This window comes from Buteo buteo, chromosome 24 (genome assembly GCF_964188355.1).
Source record: "Buteo buteo chromosome 24, bButBut1.hap1.1, whole genome shotgun sequence".
In the NCBI taxonomy this organism is placed as follows: domain Eukaryota; kingdom Metazoa; phylum Chordata; class Aves; order Accipitriformes; family Accipitridae; genus Buteo; species Buteo buteo.
In genome coordinates, this window is record NC_134194.1 from 18754258 (window position 1) to 18775889 (window position 21632).

The 21632-nt window shown below is 40.5% G+C and overlaps 1 protein-coding gene across 7 annotated transcripts in view; it reads left to right on the forward strand.

Annotated features, from left to right (window-relative positions):
* Positions 1-21632, forward strand: part of KCNIP1 (potassium voltage-gated channel interacting protein 1) — a 365574-nt gene that overhangs the window by 323370 nt on the left and 20572 nt on the right. For all 7 annotated transcript variants that reach the window (XM_075056636.1, XM_075056634.1, XM_075056631.1 and 4 more), the window contains one exon: positions 19217-19341. In XM_075056636.1, the coding sequence (XP_074912737.1) occupies positions 19240-19341 (102 nt within the window). In that variant the 5' untranslated portion in view covers positions 19217-19239. The remainder of the gene's footprint in view (positions 1-19216; positions 19342-21632) is intronic.

Genomic DNA, 21632 nt, shown 5'->3' on the forward strand with positions numbered 1-21632 from the left:
ACAATTTGTACTTTTTCTAGTCTTTGCACAGGTGAATTGTCATAATGTGCTGGTGAGCTGTCCTGTCTGTTGTTATAGGTAGGAGAATCGCCCAAATTCACTACTGCTGGGGATGCTAGCATTGCCTTTTCATTATATGGCAAATTCTGTTTTACACACTGCTGTTTCCAAACAGGATTAAGTGTATGTTAATAAACAAAACAAATTTATTTTTTTTAAATAAATGTGAGCAACCCCACACATGTTTTCAGATTGGGAAAATAAATGTTTCTGTAAAAAACAAATAAACAAAAATACCCAAAACCTAAAACAACGAACAAACAAAAAAAACCAAACAAAGTTTCCTTTTAAAACTTAGACAAACATATTGTAAGAAATTGAAACTTAAGACCAAAGTAGAAATAATGACTGGGTTTTTTTTAAAAGATCTTTACTGTGAAATTTCTGTTGAGCAGAATTCTAGTGTAGGTGCCTGGCTATGAGCATACATATGTTACAGCTCTGCTCATTCACTGTGTAGTTCCCCAGTAATGAAGTAAAAATTTATGGAACTGGGTAACTTAACAGAGAAAAAGCTGCAAACACCTGCTACACTGTAAATAGACCAAGACAAACTGACGACAAACATGGTGCCAGTGGAGATAGTTTCTGCCTGTATTACAATGAAATGTGAACATTTGTGAGAAATTAATTTGAAAGATTTTCCTAAATTAAGTTTTCTAAACCACAGTCAAAACTTCAATTTTATGGAAAATAAGTGGGTTTTATTTATTTTCCCAATAAGGAACATCACCTTTGGAAGAGTAACATCTCCCATGAAACAATCTGAATTCCAAACAGCTTCAGTGCCCTGTTTGGGAGCTAAGCCCAAGCTGCTCATGCACCCAAGGGTGGCTCAGACACAGGGACTTTCTGCCCCTCGCGGCCGTGGGGCACCCACCAGGAAGCACCAGCCTGCAGCAGCATCTGGCCCTTGGGTGGTGATTGACCCAGCATGCTTTGGCTGTCCTTGCTCGGAGGCTGCTGCAGCAGTCTTAAAAATCTGCGGCCACATCTAGGTACTTCTGCCAGCAGCCTGGAGTGACTGAGCACAGGCATGCCTTTGGGAAGGCACAGAGAGGCTGTTGATAAGAAGATAATGCACACACACACACACATATATGCACATATTCTCTCTTTCCAGGTGAAAAGTCCCAGTCCAGAATAAAGAAATCTCAGGTGAGGCTGCAGCTTTGTGATTTCCCCTGCAATCATGACCTTAAACATTGTGTATGTGATTGAGAGTGTCCGTTATAAGGGTTTTATATAGTTTAAGTTGTGTTTGTCCTTGCACCATTGTCTATTCACCTTCATCTTCCAAATGTCTGCTTAGTTCTCATGTCAGTTCTGCAGCCAGTGCCAAGTATATGTAATCCCACCTGTTCAAAAAAGGTGCCTCTGGGGGGGGAAACCAACTTCATTTTTACACTGTAGTTAAAACCTGCCTGACTGCAAAAATATAAAATTCTACTTTTCCCATAATAACCCAAGGATAACATGTCCTTGAATTAGGCACTGAACTAATTACTATTTCTGATTGCTTGATTCTCCCATACTATATATTCATTGATTATTGTTCTTCTAAAAGCCTTTTTGTAACTCAACGCTATAGCAAACCAATGCTCATGGAAATCGGTGCAGTAATAAATCAGGGACTTGAAGTGTCTGATTTGCTTTTCAATGAGGATAAAAAACTTTGGCAGCAATAATTCTTCTAAGAAAGAATAAGTCCATTTGTAATGCATTGTCTTGGCTCATTAGAGGTTTTTTGATGAATAACCTATTCCAAAAAAGAAAAAAATTTAAGTTCAGTTACTTCATTTATAATTCAGAAGTCTCCTATGACTATTTCATTTATTAAGTGCCCTCTGAAGAGTTTCTGATATTTCTTCTGAAAAAGCATCACAGTTTGATGGCTTGACATATTCTCATGGTTTTCCTTTTCCCTTGCTGCTTTGGAATTGAAATCTTGCTTTGGTCCTGGCTCACCCTTCATTTCCCAGGGGGGAACCTGTTTAAGGCCAGTGGCTTCGTGCCGCTTTTTTGAGGAGAGTGCTGCCTCAAATCCTTTATTTGCCTTTTCTGCACCTTACCAAAAAATGTGCAGGAGACTTCTAGAATTTATTCCCAGCCCCTTCCCTCCCCCCCGCCCCAGCAGTAATTACTGATCTAAACTTCAGTGTAGTAAAGCATAGTAATATGTTTAAACTATTAGATTAATACTGTGAGTATCTATGGTAGTCTCAGCCATGAACACTATTGTTCCCTGTGATGATGCTTAGTGCTATCCAGATAACATTTTATTTACTTGTGCATATTAAGAAAGTAAGTCAGCTCAAAATTTACTAAAGGGCCATGTCTTTGGTACAAAGACATCAGCTCTGGATTGGGAAATTGAGTTCAGATTGCTGGAGACCAGGACGCGGCTCTCAGGAGTATCAGTCTATGTTCATCTTATTCTCTTCCCTGGGTTAGATGGATTTTTTTGGTCTGACCCAAGACAACCATTCTTATGTGTCACCTTTTCCAAGAAGAAAATGCTACAAGGTGTGAATAGATTGATAGAAATGAGGAACACTGATTAGGTGAGAATAATACTGAAAGGTTATTCCCAGAGCACACTGTGCTAGACTATGAAGTGCTAAGAACTGCAGCTTTTTGGAATACTGATTTTTTTTGTTGTTTTTTGGTTTTTGGGTTTGTTTGTTTGCAGACGGGTCAGTACTTGGCTTTAGTTCTGCTGCTAGTTTGCACAGCAAAGGACTCTTGCTAGCTGGAGTTCAGCACTTGCCACACATCTAGAGCATGCCTGATTTTGCAGCACAGAAACAACTCTGTAATGTGACCTTTTTGTACAGAGCCTGAGCAGGTGAAAGTCCCTGAAAGGGAGCAAGCCTAGTCACAGAATTAATGCCTCTATCATGAATGTTCATCTCCTTTTTGGAAATCACCCTGGGTTGCTCAGCTTGCCCTATGAAATACTACAGACAACTCGGGTCAAGTTGGTGGTGTTGCCTTTGAAAAGATTAGTGACTGCATTACATGTGGGTTCCTGGCTGTTCCCTGGCGTTCACTGTGCTTTTCTCAGGCCGATACTGGTAAGGTAGACTATACTTTCTACCCTCTGCTAGCTGGGGTTTCCCCTTGTTGTACCATACCAGCCCTGACTCTCACTCTTTTCTGTGATTACACTTTTCCACATGGCAAATTCATGGCTCTTGTTATAAAGCCTTGTGATGGAGCATGGCGTGAAAGGTGACTGTTTCCCTGCTGGGGAAGCAACGTGTCCGCTTTTCTGGGTAAGGCAATGGATGCGTAGATGCGTTCATACAACACCAGCCATATTAAACGTGATTTGTTATACTAGTGCTAGAGTCAAAAGGAAGCTCAGCAGCATGTAGTGCCTGTAGCTCTGGGAATATGGTGAAAGAATCTGGTGCACCTCTTTCAGATAAGTCACTGGTTTTTATGTTTGTTTAATCAAAAGCATGCTTGCCATCAATTCTTCCTGTTGGTCATCTTTTGGCCTCATCACTCTTACTCTTGGCTGCATTCTTTAGATTGGCCTTTGAAGCACTTGGAGTGGTTTAGAAGCAAATCCTGTACTTTCTCTGCCTAAATATCAACCTAGAAAAAATTCAAGTCTTGATAAAGTCTGCTATAACTGGAGTGGAGCTTTGTCTATGCAACAGCACAGAACCAAAGTACCAAGCCAGACCCATTTGTAACAAAGGAGATGCATTAACTGAGTGCTAATGAAGTTGAGGGGACTTGCGTGGAGTGCTGGGAAAGCGTGTCTGCATGTATAAGTGTTATTTTTCCCATTTTACTGATGAGGCTTTACAAATTGCCTTTACTCCTTCCTGTTCTGCCAGAGAGCTACTGAGGTGCAATTCATTTCTATAGCAGGGCTGGAAGTAGATTCATAAGCAGTTGAATGCTGTGAAATGGTACTGCTGGTTGTAATGCATTATTGTGAGCAAATAACACTGCTGATGCTGTTGATGATCATGACTAGGAGGTTGAAAGAAGCTATCAGTGCTATCAAGCAAGATAACTTTTAGGTTGTGTTGCTATTCATGTTAGACATTCCTCTTTTCGAATACCTGGGCTCTGCAGTTCAAGTCGTGCTAAGAATGTAAGAACTGATTTGCATAAACCGTTTTGTGTTGCCAGCAAAATACTGCAAGTTCTGCAAAATTCCCCTTTCAGGGCAATAGTGTATTCTAATGTTTGTTTCTTTGATTCCCCTAAAGGGAAACGACTTATTGTGGATTCTGCTGCGAGGCCATTAATGTGCTGGGAGGATTTTCTTGCTGGGCTTGAGGTTTTCTGCTGCAGGGCATCTGAGAAGGAGCAGAGAGTTGGGTTTTGAGGTTGGGTTTTTTGGTTTGGGGTTGGGGGGGGCGGGTAACATCCTCTGTACCCCTACAATCCTATGATTGTAGCCATGACTTAAGTGTCACTTAATGTTTGAAAAGGATTGATTGTGGGTGCTTGTCCTTGGATTAACTCTTCAGACAGGCTTTTTCAGGGCTTCTATGGATATAAAATTGTGTTTGAGACAGAGTAGAGAATCTCCTCTTCTGGGAAGTTGGTTACTGATGGTTGGGAAAAAATTGTACAAACTGAAGCCTGGATTGCTGTTGGGGCAGCCAAAAATTTCTGGCAAACAGTAGAAAACATTGCAAAACATACAAGCAGTGTTGGTGGTAGTTTGGATGCAGCTCTAGGCAGTACATTTGCCCTAAGTCCAGCCCGGACCCAAGCTCCTGAGGTTGAGCATGATGTGGATGATTTGCAGCACTGAGAAGTGTTTTTCCAAAGCGCCTAGTGTGTGTGCTGTTCTGCACATAGCATCTGTGCCCCTCAGTACACCCCAGTCAGGTCACCTGCCAGAAAAGGTGTTCAAGGAGATTTTCCAGGGTTTTACTGTGCGAATGAGCACATCTCTTAACTCATTAGACACTACCTAGACCTGTGTCTAAACTACCACCGACCTAAGAGAGTGCAAGCTATATACCCATCTATTGAACTAAGATAGTATGTCCTTGTGGGAGATAGCCTTTAATATCCCAACAAAACACACAAAATAGAATTGCTCTCAGAAGGTGACTATATGTCAGCCTGAGCTGTCTTTTGTGCAGAGATGTTTGAAGTTAAATGGAAGAAGTGATGCTGAATGTATTCACAATTTCATATTAACAGAGTAAAATGGAATGTGCTTCCAGGTTCCATAGCCTGTAAAATATATGTATTGCAGGAAATATATTTGTTTAACAAACCATACAAAAATTATTCAACTATATAAAAAGTTAGTATGCAAATATTTTTCATTTTTTATTTCTTTTCAGTTGGGAATTGGTGTGTTACCAAATGGCATTTCAATATCTTGTTTCAATGCTTAGTGAGGTACTATGTTTCTTACAAAGCACAAAAATAATCAAGAGTACACTTCTCACTTTCCAGTGTGGGTAGTGTAACATGAAGCTTTATTTGTGGTGTAAGTTGCTGTGTTATGACAATGTAGGGAAATGTGGCTTTTTAAATAGTAGGGAGTAATGTTGAGAAATGGAATGTGCTCATATCATGTTACTCATGAGACTGCTCAAAAGTGAGTAAGATTGAAGTGTACAAAAAAAAAAAAAAAGGCAAGCTGTTCATCCTGAGGTCTCTTTATAGAAGCAAGCTGTTCATCATGAGGTCTCTTTATAGAAGTCAGGAGGAAGGGTAGGGCAGAGGTGTCTGGTTTAAGCAGGGGGCTGTGTCCAGCTCAATGTTACCAGCCAGTGGTACCTTTAGCAGACATGAAAGTACTGCCCCTCAGGTCTGTAGAAGAACAGGCTTCTCTCTGCGGGGTGTAGGAGCTGGAGCAGCTCTGCCTGGGAGCACGTGGCGAGTGGAGCCTTTACTGTTTCCAGTGCTGCAGCAAGCATGCAGCTTGCCCTCCACCATCACTGAGCAAGTACTGAGATCTTTATTTTTTAATTCCCTGCTCCCCCCAACTACTTGGAGAAGCAGCAGATCACATAATTTGAGCAAGTTTTCCAACTGATCTAACTAGAGCTTGCCAAGGGCAATGAAGCTCCTGTTGGAGGCTTTTATTTGCCACCTCCGCAACAGATGTGATACAACTGCAGGACGGTAGTTTTTCCACTGGCTTTATTATGTTTATGAAACAAATTTATTTCTCCCTGAGGGCAGGGAGGTTGTGTTGGGGCTCCTGTAACTGAGAAAACAATGGAGCTGGCTGAAAACAATCCTGGAGCTAAGGCCCCATCCCCTCAGTACGTGAGGCGGTGAGGGATTTGTGCATAAAGCTGGTTTATATCTGTTCTGTTGAGTTCCTTTAAATTCATTCTATTAAACAGTTAATCTGGTGCAGAGTCTAAAAAACCTGCCTTCTGATTTTGAAAGTTGTCTTGATAAACAAAAGACCTCAGCAGATGTACCTCTGGCCAGCTCAATGTCCCATCACACCCTACAGCGCTCTAGTACTTTGGTTTGCTAAAAGTAAGACAGAAAGGAAGATACCTTCTTTTTACCTTGTACCAGCACTCTGTTCTACAACAGGATTGGGTTTTGCATTGAAATAAATACTGTCTTCCATGTTTATGTTCTCAGATAATAGGAACAAAGTCAAACACTAAAGTTGGGGGGGTGTAATGGCTTCTCGGCCAGCACAATTGGAACGACATAAAATTCACTGTTGTTCAGAGAGTTTCTGAACTTTTAGAGGATTCAGCATGGGTAGAAATAAAAAAATGTTGCCATGCAGGTGTCACAGGGGAAATGTAAGCATCTTATTAGCATGCCACTGCTGAAATAGGATTATGTGGCTGTGAATTCAATCTTTGTTTTCTCCATTTTTCTATCACTACTTCCCGCATCTTATTTTAGTACCTGCAAGGTTTGTGTCTGGTTTTCCTTTCTCTTTCTTTAGGCTATGAAGGAAAGAAAATATTTTAAGTCAAATTACATTGAAAAATGCAACTGGATTTATATGGTTTAAGTAGAGTCTTATATCAGCTTTGCTACTACAGTTCTGTTGCAGCTCACCGTGGTCAGGTGCAGGTGGACAGTCCCATTCCATGCACACAGCCCTGATGGTTTGGTTATGGCATTACCTGCTGTTTGTGGACAAACAACTAGTGTGTTAGAAATAATCCTGAATATGATGAACTGAGTTTCTGCCAATTTCTTTCCCTTTCCATTGATCCATATTTGCTCAGAAATTGCTCTATTTCACTGCCCAGAGAGTAATCCACAACCTGGAGGGTTTTGGTTTTGGTTGTTTGGTTGGTTTTTTTTCAGGGGGAGGGGGGGTAAAAATCATAAGACTCATCTTGGAAGAGATGACAAATAATCAAGTCCTCAGTAACTGCTGCTGCGTGTTTTAGGAAGAGGTTTTACAAGTGGTGGTAACAACATTGTAGTTTCTCCTATTTGTACTATTCAATATGCTAAGTAGGCATAAGCATATGAATTTGAGATGACGATTAAGAAGTTTTCTGTTGAGCTTACTGGAAGTGCTATTTTTCAAAAAAGAGCAATTCAGTGTTAAATAAAAAAACCTCTTAGTTATATTTTTAATAATCCAGAAGGGAATTAGTTTTCAATTGAACCCTTGAAGAAAGCTGACTCTATGCATACAATGAAGAAAAACATATTGTTACAAGAAGCTTTTTTCCCATTTGTCTTTTTTTAAGGGCTTTTTTTCCTATCTCTGTAAAGAGGAAAAGAAAACATTCTTTATATGCAGAAGGTATTGTCTACAGTCTAAAGTTTTGATAACCCACAAGGCTACCTAATACAGAAAAATAGATAATCTTTCTCTTTTTTTGCAGCACATCTATTGTCTTCCTGCTATCTGTTAATCATCTCTGATGCATCTTCATCTTTTCAAGCCTAATATCTATGTGTCCTCTAGGTCTTTTTATTCATTGATTTCACCCTTACTAAATCAGGACACTATTATCATGCTTTCTGTAATGACTGCATTTACATTTCTTTGTTCTCATCAATGGAAATTAGTTTGCAGCTAGTGTTAACATGCAAATTTAGAACTATACTTATTAGACTTGAAGTGGGAGATTTTTTTTTTTTTTCCTGTCCTCAGGTTACCCACCAAAGTGGGATTTCCCTGACAGTGGGTGATTTCATGGCTAATGGTTCAACACCTTTTGCTTCAGCAGAGATTAAGGGCCTCTTTAAGCAACCTGCTCATTCTCTTTATTGCAAACCTATCTCGGTGGATCAAGAAGTCATGTGATTATACTGCATGTGGTACAGTGGAGTTTATTAAATTTTATTAATTGTTTTTATACGCTTTCAGTAAAACTCCTAGTATTTACTGCTCTGTCTCTAGTATGTGTTGTGGTCTATGTGTATGATTTAAATCCATGGTTGTTTGTAGGCTCTTTGCTCTTCAGGCCAGTTTCTCTTGGAAGTATTCTTGAAGTTTCAGTTCAAAAGGGGAAAGTGTGAAGGTATCTGTAGTCACTAATTTGTGAAGGATATCGCTGTGTGAGTAGTCAGTCATTCAGGATTCAAATCTGTTATTGATCAGCTCATGTAATTGTCCTCAGTATCACCATTGCTCTTGCGCTGCAGCAGCCAACTGGAGCATCCGCTGTGGTTTTCTTGTGTTGGTCTTGTTTTTTTCTTTTAATTGTTCCTTCCTTGGGCCAAGAACAGCTGAGCCAGAGTTAGCAAGGCCAAGCACCATGACTCAGCAATACTGTCTGACCAGGCCTTTTCTCATTGTGTAGGTCATGCTATTGGGAAGCCATGTTCTAATATTTACTTCTGCCAGTTATGTCTGTGGCCAGGTACTTGATCAAATTCTACAATGGAGAGTAAATTCTCTCCATTCCTGCACCAGTTTAACATCCCGCCCTGAAGACTTTTTTTATTTCATTTAGTTATGCATCTGTCAAGAGCAAGCTGAAAGTAAAAAGCTTAGAGTGAGAATAATGAAAGGAGGTTCAACCCCTCCAACAGCTTAATGCTGTTGTAATGTGTGTAAGCCTCCTTCTCAAATGTGCCAGAAGGAAAATGCATGCTCGCTTCTAAACATGTTTGTTTTGTTTTTTTTTTATTTAGTGGGGAAGTATTGAGCATGAGGATTATTTAAATGGCTTTAAAAAATTCATGGTAGAATTTCTCAGCCCTAGGATTTCAGGTACAGGCTCTGAGTTGGTCATAGGCTGCTCAGGGGCACTGCAAGCTTTTGCAGAGATGGGCTGCTGGAAGATGGAGAAATGAGGTCTTGGCATTCTCTGTCTACCCAGAGAAAAGCAATGACTGGTGCAGCATGTGCAGTGTGAGCTTAGACCATCTTCATACACTGCTTTTCCTGTAACTCCCTCTATGGAGAAACACGCAGCAGTGAGAATTGCTCAGTTTGGGTGCCTGCTTGATCCTAGTGTCCATTGGGGGCATATAGATGCACCGTCTGTGGGACAAAATGCGCTGGCTGGTGTGTGAGAGGAAACCAGGTGGGCTTGCTGGTGCTTCCTGGGCAGCAGCAGCAGGAGGTGAGATACTGTTGAACCGATGTTGTGGAGAGAGGGTGTTTAGGAAGGTTTGAGCAGCTGGAGGCACAGACTACATGGAAATGAAGGAAATCGATGCCAGATGGACTGAGGGCAGGAGCTGCCCAGGCTGAAGGTAGGGCTGGGGAGCTGCAAGTAGTAATACTCTGACCAAAACTCTTGTGCCTTTTGCAGGTTATTGCAGATCGTCCTGTGTACATAATTCTCCAGTAAAAAGAAACTGATGCCATGGGAAGCCATATACGTAGCTTTTTGAATAGGTTTTGGAGGTTTTTTGTTTGTTGGGTGGGTTTTTTGGGGTTTTTTTTTTTGGGGGGGGGGGGGTGTTGTTGTTTGTTTTTTTTACTCTTAACCTAATCTGCTAATGAAATTTTCTCCTGGGGACGTGACGATAGTACAAAATGACCATGTTGCAAGTGAAGTGACTGCAAAGAGCACCAGTTAGTCTTCCAGACCTCCTGAGACTTCTTCACTCTTACTAATCACTTTTTTTATTCCTACAGCTGTCAAAGAGCTAAGCTGTGGAGAGGAAGCAGAAGGCTGTGGGCTGCTCTTGTTGCTGCTCAGCAGACTTAAAAAATTGCATGCAAAGTCCTCCTTACCCCTTATCAGAGTTGCTAGGATGACTGCTGCATTGCTGTCTTGCTGCTTGCATGGATGTTTGCATGGGTGCATGACTGTGTGCATGCTTCCCTTCATGTGCTGCCCCAAGTTTCATGGTCATGCAAGGGACAGCAAGCTCTGACTTCCTTTCCTGCCCCTTGGGGTAAGGGAAAGAGGCAATTCAGGGAAGGAAAAAAAACCAAACCAAACCAAAACGCCTGGAAACAATCCTACAGTCGCTGGGAAAGGGGACCCTATGGCATTTGCAGAACACATCCAATGTCACCTTAAAATTAACAAAAGACAAAGCTGTGTATGGTTGTCACTTCCTTTTCGTTAAATTTTTTTCTTACTTTTTCCTAGACCCTGCTCGATGGTTTTACGTGTATCAGAGAGGTAAAATTTAAACCAGTTTGACTCTATTGGTCATATAATTTTTGTAGCAAAAGTTTTCTTAAGCTAGGAAACAGGTTCCCCCTGGCTGAGTTTATTCTCAATTTCCATGCTGGCAGCAAACAAAATTAAAGGTGCTTGAAAATTGCCCAGTTCCAGGGTAAGGCTGCAGCCTGGGGAGCAGCCAAGTCCCCTCTGATGAAGGCAGTCCCAGCTTTTACTCAGCCTCTCCTGTGTGCAGTGCTTTATTGCATGATGTGCCAAGTCAAGTACTTAGCAGTTCAGGTACTCTCTACTTAAAGTTTTGAGATGGTATTAGTGGGAATTTTCCAAAAATCGTGAGAGGGAAGTGATTTTCTAACCTTTCTAGGGAGGTTTTTTTGAAATTCACCTTGAACAGCTGCTTGGAGGAAACCACTTGTCCCAAAAGCACATTTTTTGCAGCATCCGCGTGGAAAAGCAGCAAAGCACCCAGCAAGCTTTCAGTGGTTTTCCGCCTGGTTTGACAAGTTGCTCCCCTTATAAATGTTGCTACAGATAGATGGGAATGTGCAAGGAAAATTGAAAAGAAAGTGCTGTCCCAGGTAAGGTCTAGTGCACTGGAAGGACACCCTGCTGTCTCCTACCCTGGGAGTGGCCGGAGTAAAGCTATTTCTAATGATGAGTAGACTTAATATGGTCTCTGCAGAAACATTTACAGTCACATTTGACATTGTGTAGTTCATGTTCAAATCATTGTACCTGGTCTTAGTAGTGTGCCAGACAGACATTTTGGAGGTACTTGTGGCCTCTGACTATTCCTGCACCTCCTTTTTCAGAGTATAACCTTGTTCTACCTTCCTTGTGTACAACTGTGAAACTAATTAGAGTATAGAGGCAGAGGAAAGTATATATACATGACATTTTGCATAGATCATTGCAAGGATTAGCAAATAAATCTTAAAATTCTATTTTTTTTAAATTCAGTCTCAAATTTTATACACTGTTGTGTTTTCATGTAGCTTTTCTGTGCAACTGGTGGTGTTGCAGGTTCACACAGGCAGAGCAGCCTTGCTAAGCTTGACTGTTTGTGTAATAAATTTGGTGTTGCTGATTTAGTGGTGAAAATGGACCTGAGGGAGTCAAAAAAATCATACCAGGAAAAGGGAGAGGATAAGGAGACATCAGTTCCTTTTTGTTTTGTTGGCTGGAGAGAGTCCCTTTTTGGTTTGGAAATTGATCTCTCCAGTCAGGCAATACTACTACTACTAATAATAATTTATTAATAAAGGACTTCAATTTTAATTAAATGTGTTTAATATTTGATACATCAGCAGGTATCTTAGTACCTTTTTTAATTGATATTTGCCGTGAGCAGATTTTACTTAACCCTTTTTTAGGATTCATAGATGTGCATATACATGTTTTTAAGTTCTAGCTGGGCTGTCATTCTGCCACGCTAGCCTTGTTGATTTGCAAGTGTTTGCCAGATGGGGTCGCTTAAAGGCTAACACTTAGATTTTGTCTTGGTGGAAGCACATGGAAATGCACAGAAATATTTTGACTTTTCCGGATAGTGGAGCTGTACTTGGTAGCTGCCTTTGCCCCAGGGATCTGGAACCACAGATCTCAAAGGACTTCACAGAAGCAGTGTTTCCTACAGCTCCTGCTTACACCAGTGGGAGGGAAGGTTGAAGCCAATGTGTGAGGTCTGCATCAGTAATACAGCTCTTGCTTGACTCCTATTCCTGTAACTTTCTTCCATAATGAGCATTTATGGACTCAGGCCTTTAGTTATTTCTCTTCATGAAATTTTAAAATATTTGCAATTGGTTTCGCACAGGCAGGATCTATTTCCTGCGAGATTTGCCCAAGCAGGTATTCTGTCTGGAGATTAATTTCAAAGATGTTGTGGATAAACTAGAGTTAATTTTTTCTTCAGGTCCTTGCTCCTAAAATATAGCTAATGGGTTTTTAATAAAAATAACATGCAGTCTAATAATTCTTGCACATAATTTAATCCCCTTCTGCTATATTTGTAAAATTGCCCATTTCATCTAATGTTTGTCAGTTTTAAAATTAACATGGCACGTTAGCTGTATTTTACATCTTGATTTTTTTTTTCTTTAACAAAAAGTGAATTTGTTATAAGCAACATGTTTTCAAAATCCTCTCATTAGCCATGGAACCTGGCATTACATGATTTCACCTTGCAGCCTTGGGAAGCAGGGGACAGGGTCCTTTGCATCTTTATTAAATCATCATTTACACCCTCCCTTTAAACTGTGTTTTAGGCCTTGGGTTGTCCTTAGCCAGCCCTAACGATGTTATGAGACATTGCTATTGCTTGTTTGCCAGGCACATAGGTTGGAGGGCTGGAAGTGCTGTGGTATTTTAGGTGGCCACAGTGGGAAAGGTGTTTGGTGTTTCTTGTGTTTCACAAGGGAGTTTGGCCCAGTGCAACCAACCCTGTGCTTTTGTGCAAGATGTTGCTTGTGTAGAGGCAGCTGCCAGCGAGACGAAGGACAGGCAGGTTAATAAATTTGGGCTCAATGGCAGTTCAAAACCAGAGCCAAGAAAGCAGCTGGTAAATAACACACAATTGTTTCCTATTTTATAGTACACAAATACAACTGTGGCATTGTGTGTGACCAATTTAATCTGCTCTGCTTATGAGGAAAGGATTGTTGGATCTGAAGAATGGTGATTAGGCATTTTTGTATGGAAATAGGTCACTAAAGCGAGTACTAGAAGATGTGCTGTCGACAGAGGATTTTAGGACTCGACTTCAGTGTTGACAGCAGCGTGTCGTCTGCCCTTGGCTGCTGGTGCTGGCAAGTTACTGACTGAGTCCCTACACGTTTAGAAATTGGGCTTGGGCAGTGCATTAGTTCATGTAGCTGTCTTGGTTGTGCATTACATTACCTGTGCATTTTTAAGATAAATTGACGATGAGGCAATGTTTTCCATTCCATAGTAGATAAATGTGCTTGTGTCCAATGGAACAGAAAGATCTGGAAAAGTGAGATATTGGAACGGGTCATTTTCCTTCAAAATCAATAGATTTCTTGTCTTTACAATGGGTAAGGGAAGGATTGAGTCCTTCTGCCTGGTTCTGTGATGGAGAGCAGTAGTCAGCTGTGGTTGAAAATCTGGTTTCCTCCATGATGAAACAATTTTGTTCGTAGGCATGTAGATGTACAAGACAGCTTTTACATGAATAGGTTTAAATTACTCCAGTTTATCACTTGGAGAAATGCAAATTCTATTCAGCAAAGTTTACAGCAGTGAAAGACAGGGACATTTGCAGGCAGTCTAAGTATGGAAATCTTCAAATTGTAAAGATAACAAAAGGTAAAATTAGAACAAATATGAAAGGATGTATAAACCAAGCCTTGTTAATTTCCAAAGTGTGTTCAGTTAAAATATTGATCTACTCTAATGAAAATTCATTCTCTGCTCTTGAGCAAGCAGCAGAGAAATGAAATACAATATCTTTCATTAGCAACAATCCATAAAATATGCATGTACATGCAACTATGTCAGGATTATTTTTCTTTGTAAAGTGAAGCCACTATTTATTTTGTCTGATACACAAAATGTGCCTATCCTAAGGCTAAGCAAATAGAGGTGACATTTTGTACAAAAATGCAAAATTAAGTAATTATTATAACCTGGGCCTATTTTGGAGTAAGATTACCACAGGCACTTCTGCCAGACCCAGGCTTCATAGCCTGCTATTAAAGCAGCCACAAAAATATGGCCAGAGACAAATTCTAAATCAAAAAGTGCTACTTCCCATTCCTCCAGTTTTAAACACACTGCAAGACAAACAGCTAAGCAAATGCGCAAGCATGTTCTGTACCAGCTAAACAGTGCAGGCAATCTTAAGCCTAGGACAACTCACTGCAGCCATCTGGCATGGAGGGGATTAATCCAGGGATGATTTCAAAAAGTGCTGGAGCTAAAAACAAAAAAAAAACCACAGAGAAAAAAATTACCATTTATCAGTACCTGCAAGCAGGAGAAACCTCCTGCTTTAGTTACTGAGTCCACCTAATTGATAAGCACAGATAACCCAACAACAACAACAAAATATGCTTTGAAATCCAGAATATTAAATCTGGACCTATTTGCTAAGGTTCAAGTTCTCACTAACCAGCTGTATAGTACCCAGACCCTGAGGCGTGTGTCTCCATGGAGCAGGGCACCTAGGGACCTAGTTTCAGCTCGAAAGGGATGCTGTAAGCAAGACTGGCTGGTCACACGTGTCACCTGAGCTGGGGAGGTGACCACATGCATCCCTAGCAGTGTCTGCAGTCAGTCCCTAGGTCTGTTCATGCACTTGCAAATTGAAGGAGATGATTAACTTTAAATCAGTGGCATGCGTGCTTCCCATGCTCAAATCTCTCGGGGTGTTCAGCAAGCTGTAAACAAGGCAGCACTGAGGAAGAACATGATATTAGATAAAATATCTTAACACAATGCTTTCCTAACAAAACTTTAAATTTGCATGTGTGTATCTATGTATATACACTTTTGCTTGTACTCACCACCATAAAGTGAGCTTCAGTTTAATAAAATTGCCGTCCTTATAAATGCAAGGGCTCGTATTTCATACAGCGACATCCCTGAAGAGCTAGGAGGGACTGAGCCAGCGTGATAATGAAAATGTAAATAAGAGGAAATACAATATACATCATGACAAAAGGCAAGGGCAGACGAGGAAGCGACAATCTCCCTTTCTGCTGCTGAGGTTACTGTTGTTAATGTACAGGGTGTCAGAGAATGGAAGAAAAAGGTTTAAAAGATCTGACTTAAGAGAAAACACTGAAAGGAAACAAAAAATGACCAAAAAAATCTTTGTGGAGGGTGGGGACTATTGAGTTGGAAATGACTGATTTGCACAGAAGAGCAGTTTGTGTCCTTAGGTGTCCGGCTACAGGTCCCCCCCCTGCTCTGAGGTCTGTGCTATGCCCACCATGGACTTCTGCCAGGGAGGGAGGAGGGATGAGCAGAGATGTTGCTGGAGGGAAATATTTGAATATGAGATGACAACTGAGAAGTTTAAATGTAAATACTGAATGAACACAAGGGAAGGAATGCTTGACCTGTGAGGCATATTAATGTGAAGTAGTTACTCCTAAAATAGGGGTTATCTTTTAAAACAGATAGTATCATGAAACACTATGGAAAATAGCTCTTTGTTGGCAAGTGATAGACAAAATGACTTAATAAGTCTTCCTTGTATTTATTTTCTGCTCTGAGGCTCCAAGAAATGCCAAGGACTGCTCTGTTGCATCGGGATATGTTCCACTGAAGTAAAAATTTTTACCATTTTTAAAGTGTGTTTACTGGAAAATGGTTGGTTTGGTGTCATTTTGAGTGCCCCCTTGGCCAGATCTAAAGCTTCACAAGTTTTTTTGCTAAGTTTCAAAATACTCCCCTTGGGAAAGGAAGAGGAAGCAGATGAAAGGATTAACCCACAGGGAACCATCAGATCCTCTTCAAAGGCAGAGATTAATGCTGGTTCTGGCATAGAGAACGGAAGGAAAAAATAGAGCGTCCCTTTGAAAGGGATGAATTTTCATAATTTCCTTTCTGCAGTTTGTTATAAGGAAAAGAGCCACATTTCTCAGCATGGGAAATAGAATCAAATCTACAACAATAATCTGGCTTATTTTTAACATAGAAATATCTGCCCTGTGGGACCAAAGCTCATGAACTGATTGCTGGAAAAACCTATTCTTGCAGGACAAGCTGAAGAAGATGAATTGCACCCTTATGAAATAATGATTCACTGAGTGAGGCCAGTATTGTCAAAAGACAATATATCATTATTATATTACAGTGTTCACCAAGTAATATTTTATTCAAGAATATTTTGAAAAAAATAATTCTAAGACCGTAATTTTGGGTCTGCTCATATAAAGGAGATCTGGATAAACCAAAGACTTACAAGTTTTGAGCTGTAATTCTTCAGATTTTGTTTAAAGCTATCATGGAGCTATAGAACAAGTTTTCCATGAGCAAGACCTTTTTCTTTAATTATTTGTTTTTTAGAATATGAACACAAATTCTAATAAGTGTTTTGGAAAACTGGTTACTTAAGAAGGAGGTGGGGTAATTACATGGCAAATAAAATACCCACAAAAAAATTAGTCATATCAAAATGCTTTTGCAAAGAGTGTGACTTTTCTCAGCTGTCTTTCCTGCCTCTGTAGAAAGCATGTGAACCTGAACCTCCACATTGTAGAAGTGTAAATAAAACCAAATATGAGAATAATGCAACAGGCTGGCTTCCCTCATTAGCCTCATCACTTGCATGAGGTCGTGAGGTTGCATAGATTCTTCCCCCTCCAGTCTGTTGAATTACAGAATTTATAGAATGGTTTGGGTTGGAAGGGACCTCAAAGATCATCTAGTTCCAACCCCCCTGCCATGGGCAGGGACACCTTCCTCTAGACGAGGTTGCTCAAAGCCTCATCCAACCTGACCTTGAACGCTTCCAGGGATGGGGCATCCACAGCTTCTCTGGGCATTATATGATAGGATGTCTCTAGGAATTATGTTATAGGATATAAAGACTAGATGGACAGTATTTTACACTTTTATTTTACATTGACTGAAGTTGTAAAGAACTTTCGAGTGACTCAACTGGAAATTACAGTGAAAAGCTGGGCATGTTTAACTGGTTACAGAGCAGGGAAAGGCTCAAAGCCTAACTTCCTTATATGCTGCACAGCACAAAACGCATGGCTTCCTGTGAAAAAACAAAATGACAGTCAAGGTTATGTGTAAACTGCTTATTGCATTGGGGGACAGCAGGGAAATGGAGGAGAGGAGCATGGGGTTATGTGCATTATGTAAAGGGTTTTAGATACCTTTTTGTTTACCTTTGGTTAACCTTAAGTTATTTCCTATACAATGTATGGATTAGCGATGAGTGTCCTAACCTGGCTCCCTTCTAAATGGCTTTTCTCTCCTTTTTTCAACCATTCATTCTCCTTCCCTCATTTTAAGGAATTTCTTCCCTACTTTTCCCCCCCTCTCTCTCCTGTATTCCTTCATTTTGTGGCATGTGTTCTCTTTCAAAGAAAATGGCTTTCCCCCCTTATGTCTCATTATCTGTTGTTTTTCCTGCAGCAGACATCTTTTTGCATCTCCTTTCTTCTAATAGGAGCTATAATTTCTAGACTCTTCATTTTCCCTCTCTGTAGAAGTTGTCTTCAGGCCTCTTCTGGCCACTTGTCAGTGTTCAGTAAATTTTTCTGCATCATAAATGGTTGTGATGCTCTCCTTCTGTCCCATGCTATTACAGTCTCTTACCTTTATTTCTTTGCTGTGCAAGGGACCTTGAGCACAGTATTTAGGCATGTATTTTCACTGTTCAAGCCCTGACTGTGAAGCTCCAGATACCGTGGATTAGGAGGATGGCTGAATTCACCAATATTTCAAACTGAAATACTGAGACAATGAACCAATGTTAATTAACCATTATCACTCGCTGATGTGTGTCCTCCCATAATAATGTTCATGTATATTTGTACAGAATTAACTTATGAAAATACAGCTTTAGTCTGGTCTGTTGTTTCACTGAGCCAGTCTGCTCTGAATTCATGCCTTTCCTCTATTCAGAGTGACTCCATTTCCTTGCACATTTCTCATTAAATCCTTGTCTTTCAGCAGAAGTTTCTATGTTATACTTGACCTAAATAACCTAAACCATTTTTACAGGGTATAAATTGTACAGTTTTGATAATAAGGAGAGTGTTAGCTTTTATGCCAAGCAACTTTTGGATGTAGATAGGTTTTTCATGTCAGCTGAAACCTGCATCTGGTCCTTGAAATTTAGAGAATCTCAAACTGACATACACTAAGCATCTGTGTATATTTGGGCATTACCTACACTGCTGGGGAAATGGTCTTGACAGGTAAAAACACGTATCAGAAAAGAGGTGAGATTACAGTAATACAGGATGTAATATGTCTCGAGTATATTTCTTCCTTGTGGGGGAACATGCTCTTGAATAAAATGCACATAAGTATTTTTCATTTCTTACCTGTTTCCCTAAAAAGTCCATGCAAACGCAGGCTGGATTCATTCCAGATTCAGCAACTGTGGACATAACTTGACTTTCTTCTAGGATTAAAGTGACCTTTAGTGTCTATACGGCAAGCTTTTTGGTTAGCACACAGAAGAGTTTCCCTCACTGTTTACCCTCAGTATAATGTCATTGTCTAATATGCTTAAGCATGTCTGCTCTCTTACTTATATTTGCACAGCTTTCTTTAAAGCTAGTACTTTGAAAGGCCTATTCCTCCATGCTGTTTCAATATTTAGATAAGAAATATCTGATGTTGCCTTTTGGGGTAACGTATCTGCTGCCTGCCCTTCTGTTCTCACCACCAGTTTTGGCTTTGTGAATGGGGAGCTAATTGGCAGCCCAGTAAGAAATGTGAGCTATTGCTTTACTCATATGGCTTTTATTTTGCTTTCAAGAGGTTGATAACAGTTACACAGATCAGTTTGGTTGATGATTTCTTTTTTCTCTGTTGCTCTTGAAATCCAGTCTGTCCTATCCATCATGTTAATAGAGCAAAAGTAACAACCAAAATAAATATTTTCCTGTCTTCTCTTTCAGATAAAATTGAAGATGAATTAGAAATGACTACAGTGTGCCATAGACCCGAAGGACTGGAACAGCTTGAAGCACAAACCAATTTCACTAAAAGAGAACTTCAAGTACTTTACAGAGGGTTTAAAAATGTAAGAACAATTCTGCAGTGAACTGAGTCTAATATGTATGTCCCCACCAGCCTCAACTGCTCAGCTGCATTTTGTATCATTCCCCTGCTAAACATTAGTAGTTTTGTGCTAGATCTCCCATACTGCAGCAAAATGAGCACAATCTGCCTCTCCATCTAATATTTATGACACTGTAATCTGCCTAAAACTGGGTTTGGATGAATATTCAGCACATAATATTCTCAGTAAATTTGATGCTCAAATGTCAGTAAGCACACTGCAATTTCCTCAACTGTGCCAGTACTTCAAGATAACCTGAAAATGTTTTTATGGTTACTTATTTAATTCATGCTGTCAGTTCCTCGTGTTCAAATACATTTGTGATTAGCTGCCCAGGATGTTTTTTATCCATTCTCTAGCTGGAGAAATCTTGCTCTTGTAGTAGGATGTTATTAGAGCACACTAGGACTATAAGGTCCTGCATAAGTAAGGAATAATGCTGGAGTGGCAGGAGCCAAAAAGAAATCAAAAGTAAATGGGTATCAAGACTGAGGAGAGAAGAGAGAGGCTACAGATTTAGGTGAAATCGGGAAACATGCCCGTTGGCATGACTGCATGCACAGAACAGCACCGTGCTCATCTTTGTGAACCACCACCGTTCCAGCCATATTATCCCTAGTAGTAGGGGGTCTGTGGCTCTGTAAGCCTCAGCTTCTAGGTCACCTGCTGCTGCCTCTTAGGGACTCATCATAATAAATAGAAATAGATAGGGAATTTTGAGGCTACATGGAGCAGATGTTTTATGGCCCTTGAAGAATGGAATACTCATTACATGGTTGCTTGAGGGTCTTGGATTTAGTCACCCAGGTGGTTCATGCCAGCTGACGTTTTTATGATGATTAATAGATCAGTATTGAGGTGGCTCAATAAACACTGTGTGGTTTTTAAGTTGTGTTGCAGGACAGCTCCAGCATTTCAGCTACTGTCATAGTGAAAGGCTGAAATCTCTTGGAAAGAGAAAATCAAGTCTATTGGGTAAAAACTTGCCAAAAGAAACCTGAGCTACCTTAAATACAGGCAGTGTTGAGGGAAACCTGCTGGACATTGAGAAGGGCCTTTCTTTTTGACAGATTCTTAAAATTTGATTGAATCACATCCCTAATGTATACTTGACTTCTCCAGGGAGTCTGGTGGTTTTATCCTTTATTTCACCACTCACCTAAGAGGGCCAAGGCACAGCTCAGCTTTCTGTATTTTTCTGTTTGGCGTATGTGTTGTACAGACTTTGCTGCATGTAGGAGGTCATTTCATGTGTGAAGTTTTTTAACCACTGAAGTCTGATATTCTGCAACCTCTTCATGTTTTGGGCAGTCAGCAAGAAATCGTATGGCTTTTGAGACAGAGCTTGGCAGGTTAATGTATGGTATAATATGACATGACTGCCTGCAGTGGGAGACTAAACTCAAGAGAGTTCTTAACTGCTGTGTTTTCCTAAGATCTCTGAAATGCCTTCTGTATTACTGTGTTTGATAGGAATCCTGTGAGGGAGAGCACTGCTCCATGCTGAGAGGAGGAGCTGGCTGTGCCAGCAGCTACAATGCCAAACAGAGAGGTAGTCTTGCAGCTCGCCCAGCAGATATGACATTTACCCCTTGCCCCTCCCAATTTTGCTATCCCTTTGCAGTACAAAGGCATTCCATCCCAGGGCAAGAATGATAGACAAGTGCATTTAACTTGTGACTTAAACCCTTTCCTGAGACCTCACTGAAGGTCTTGGTATTAATTGGCAGTGCTAGCAAGATCTTGTTTTCTATCAGGTTGTTAGGACAAAGCAGTCTGGTTTTCTCCAGCTGCTATGCACACAATATGCATGAAGCTTTAATATTTAAGGTTTAAATTGAAATGAAAGGGCAGCTTTAGCATTTGTAGCCCGTAAATCATGGTTTCAATGGGATAAGTAATTATGCACAGCAGGCAAACTGACTCAGCTGTTACCATATTTGCTATTGTACCGAACCGTCTGCTTTTTGGGCTGATGTTACAGTGCCATCTGGAGATTCAAAATCCCTGTGGGAATACAGTCATTTTCCTCTCTCTGGCTTGTACTTACTGCTTGCTCTCAGTGATTGCACAAGTCCTGTTTAATCATGAGGCAACACCTGGATAATCACAGAGCTATTTACAGGCACTTGTAATGGACACAGAAAGAATGAGGCCCTGCTCAGCCCGGCTGCGGTCACGGGAGCTGAGGGTTCAATGTTTGTGAGCATGGATGGTGTTTGACTAAAGGCAGTTCAGTGCAGCCTGAGGTA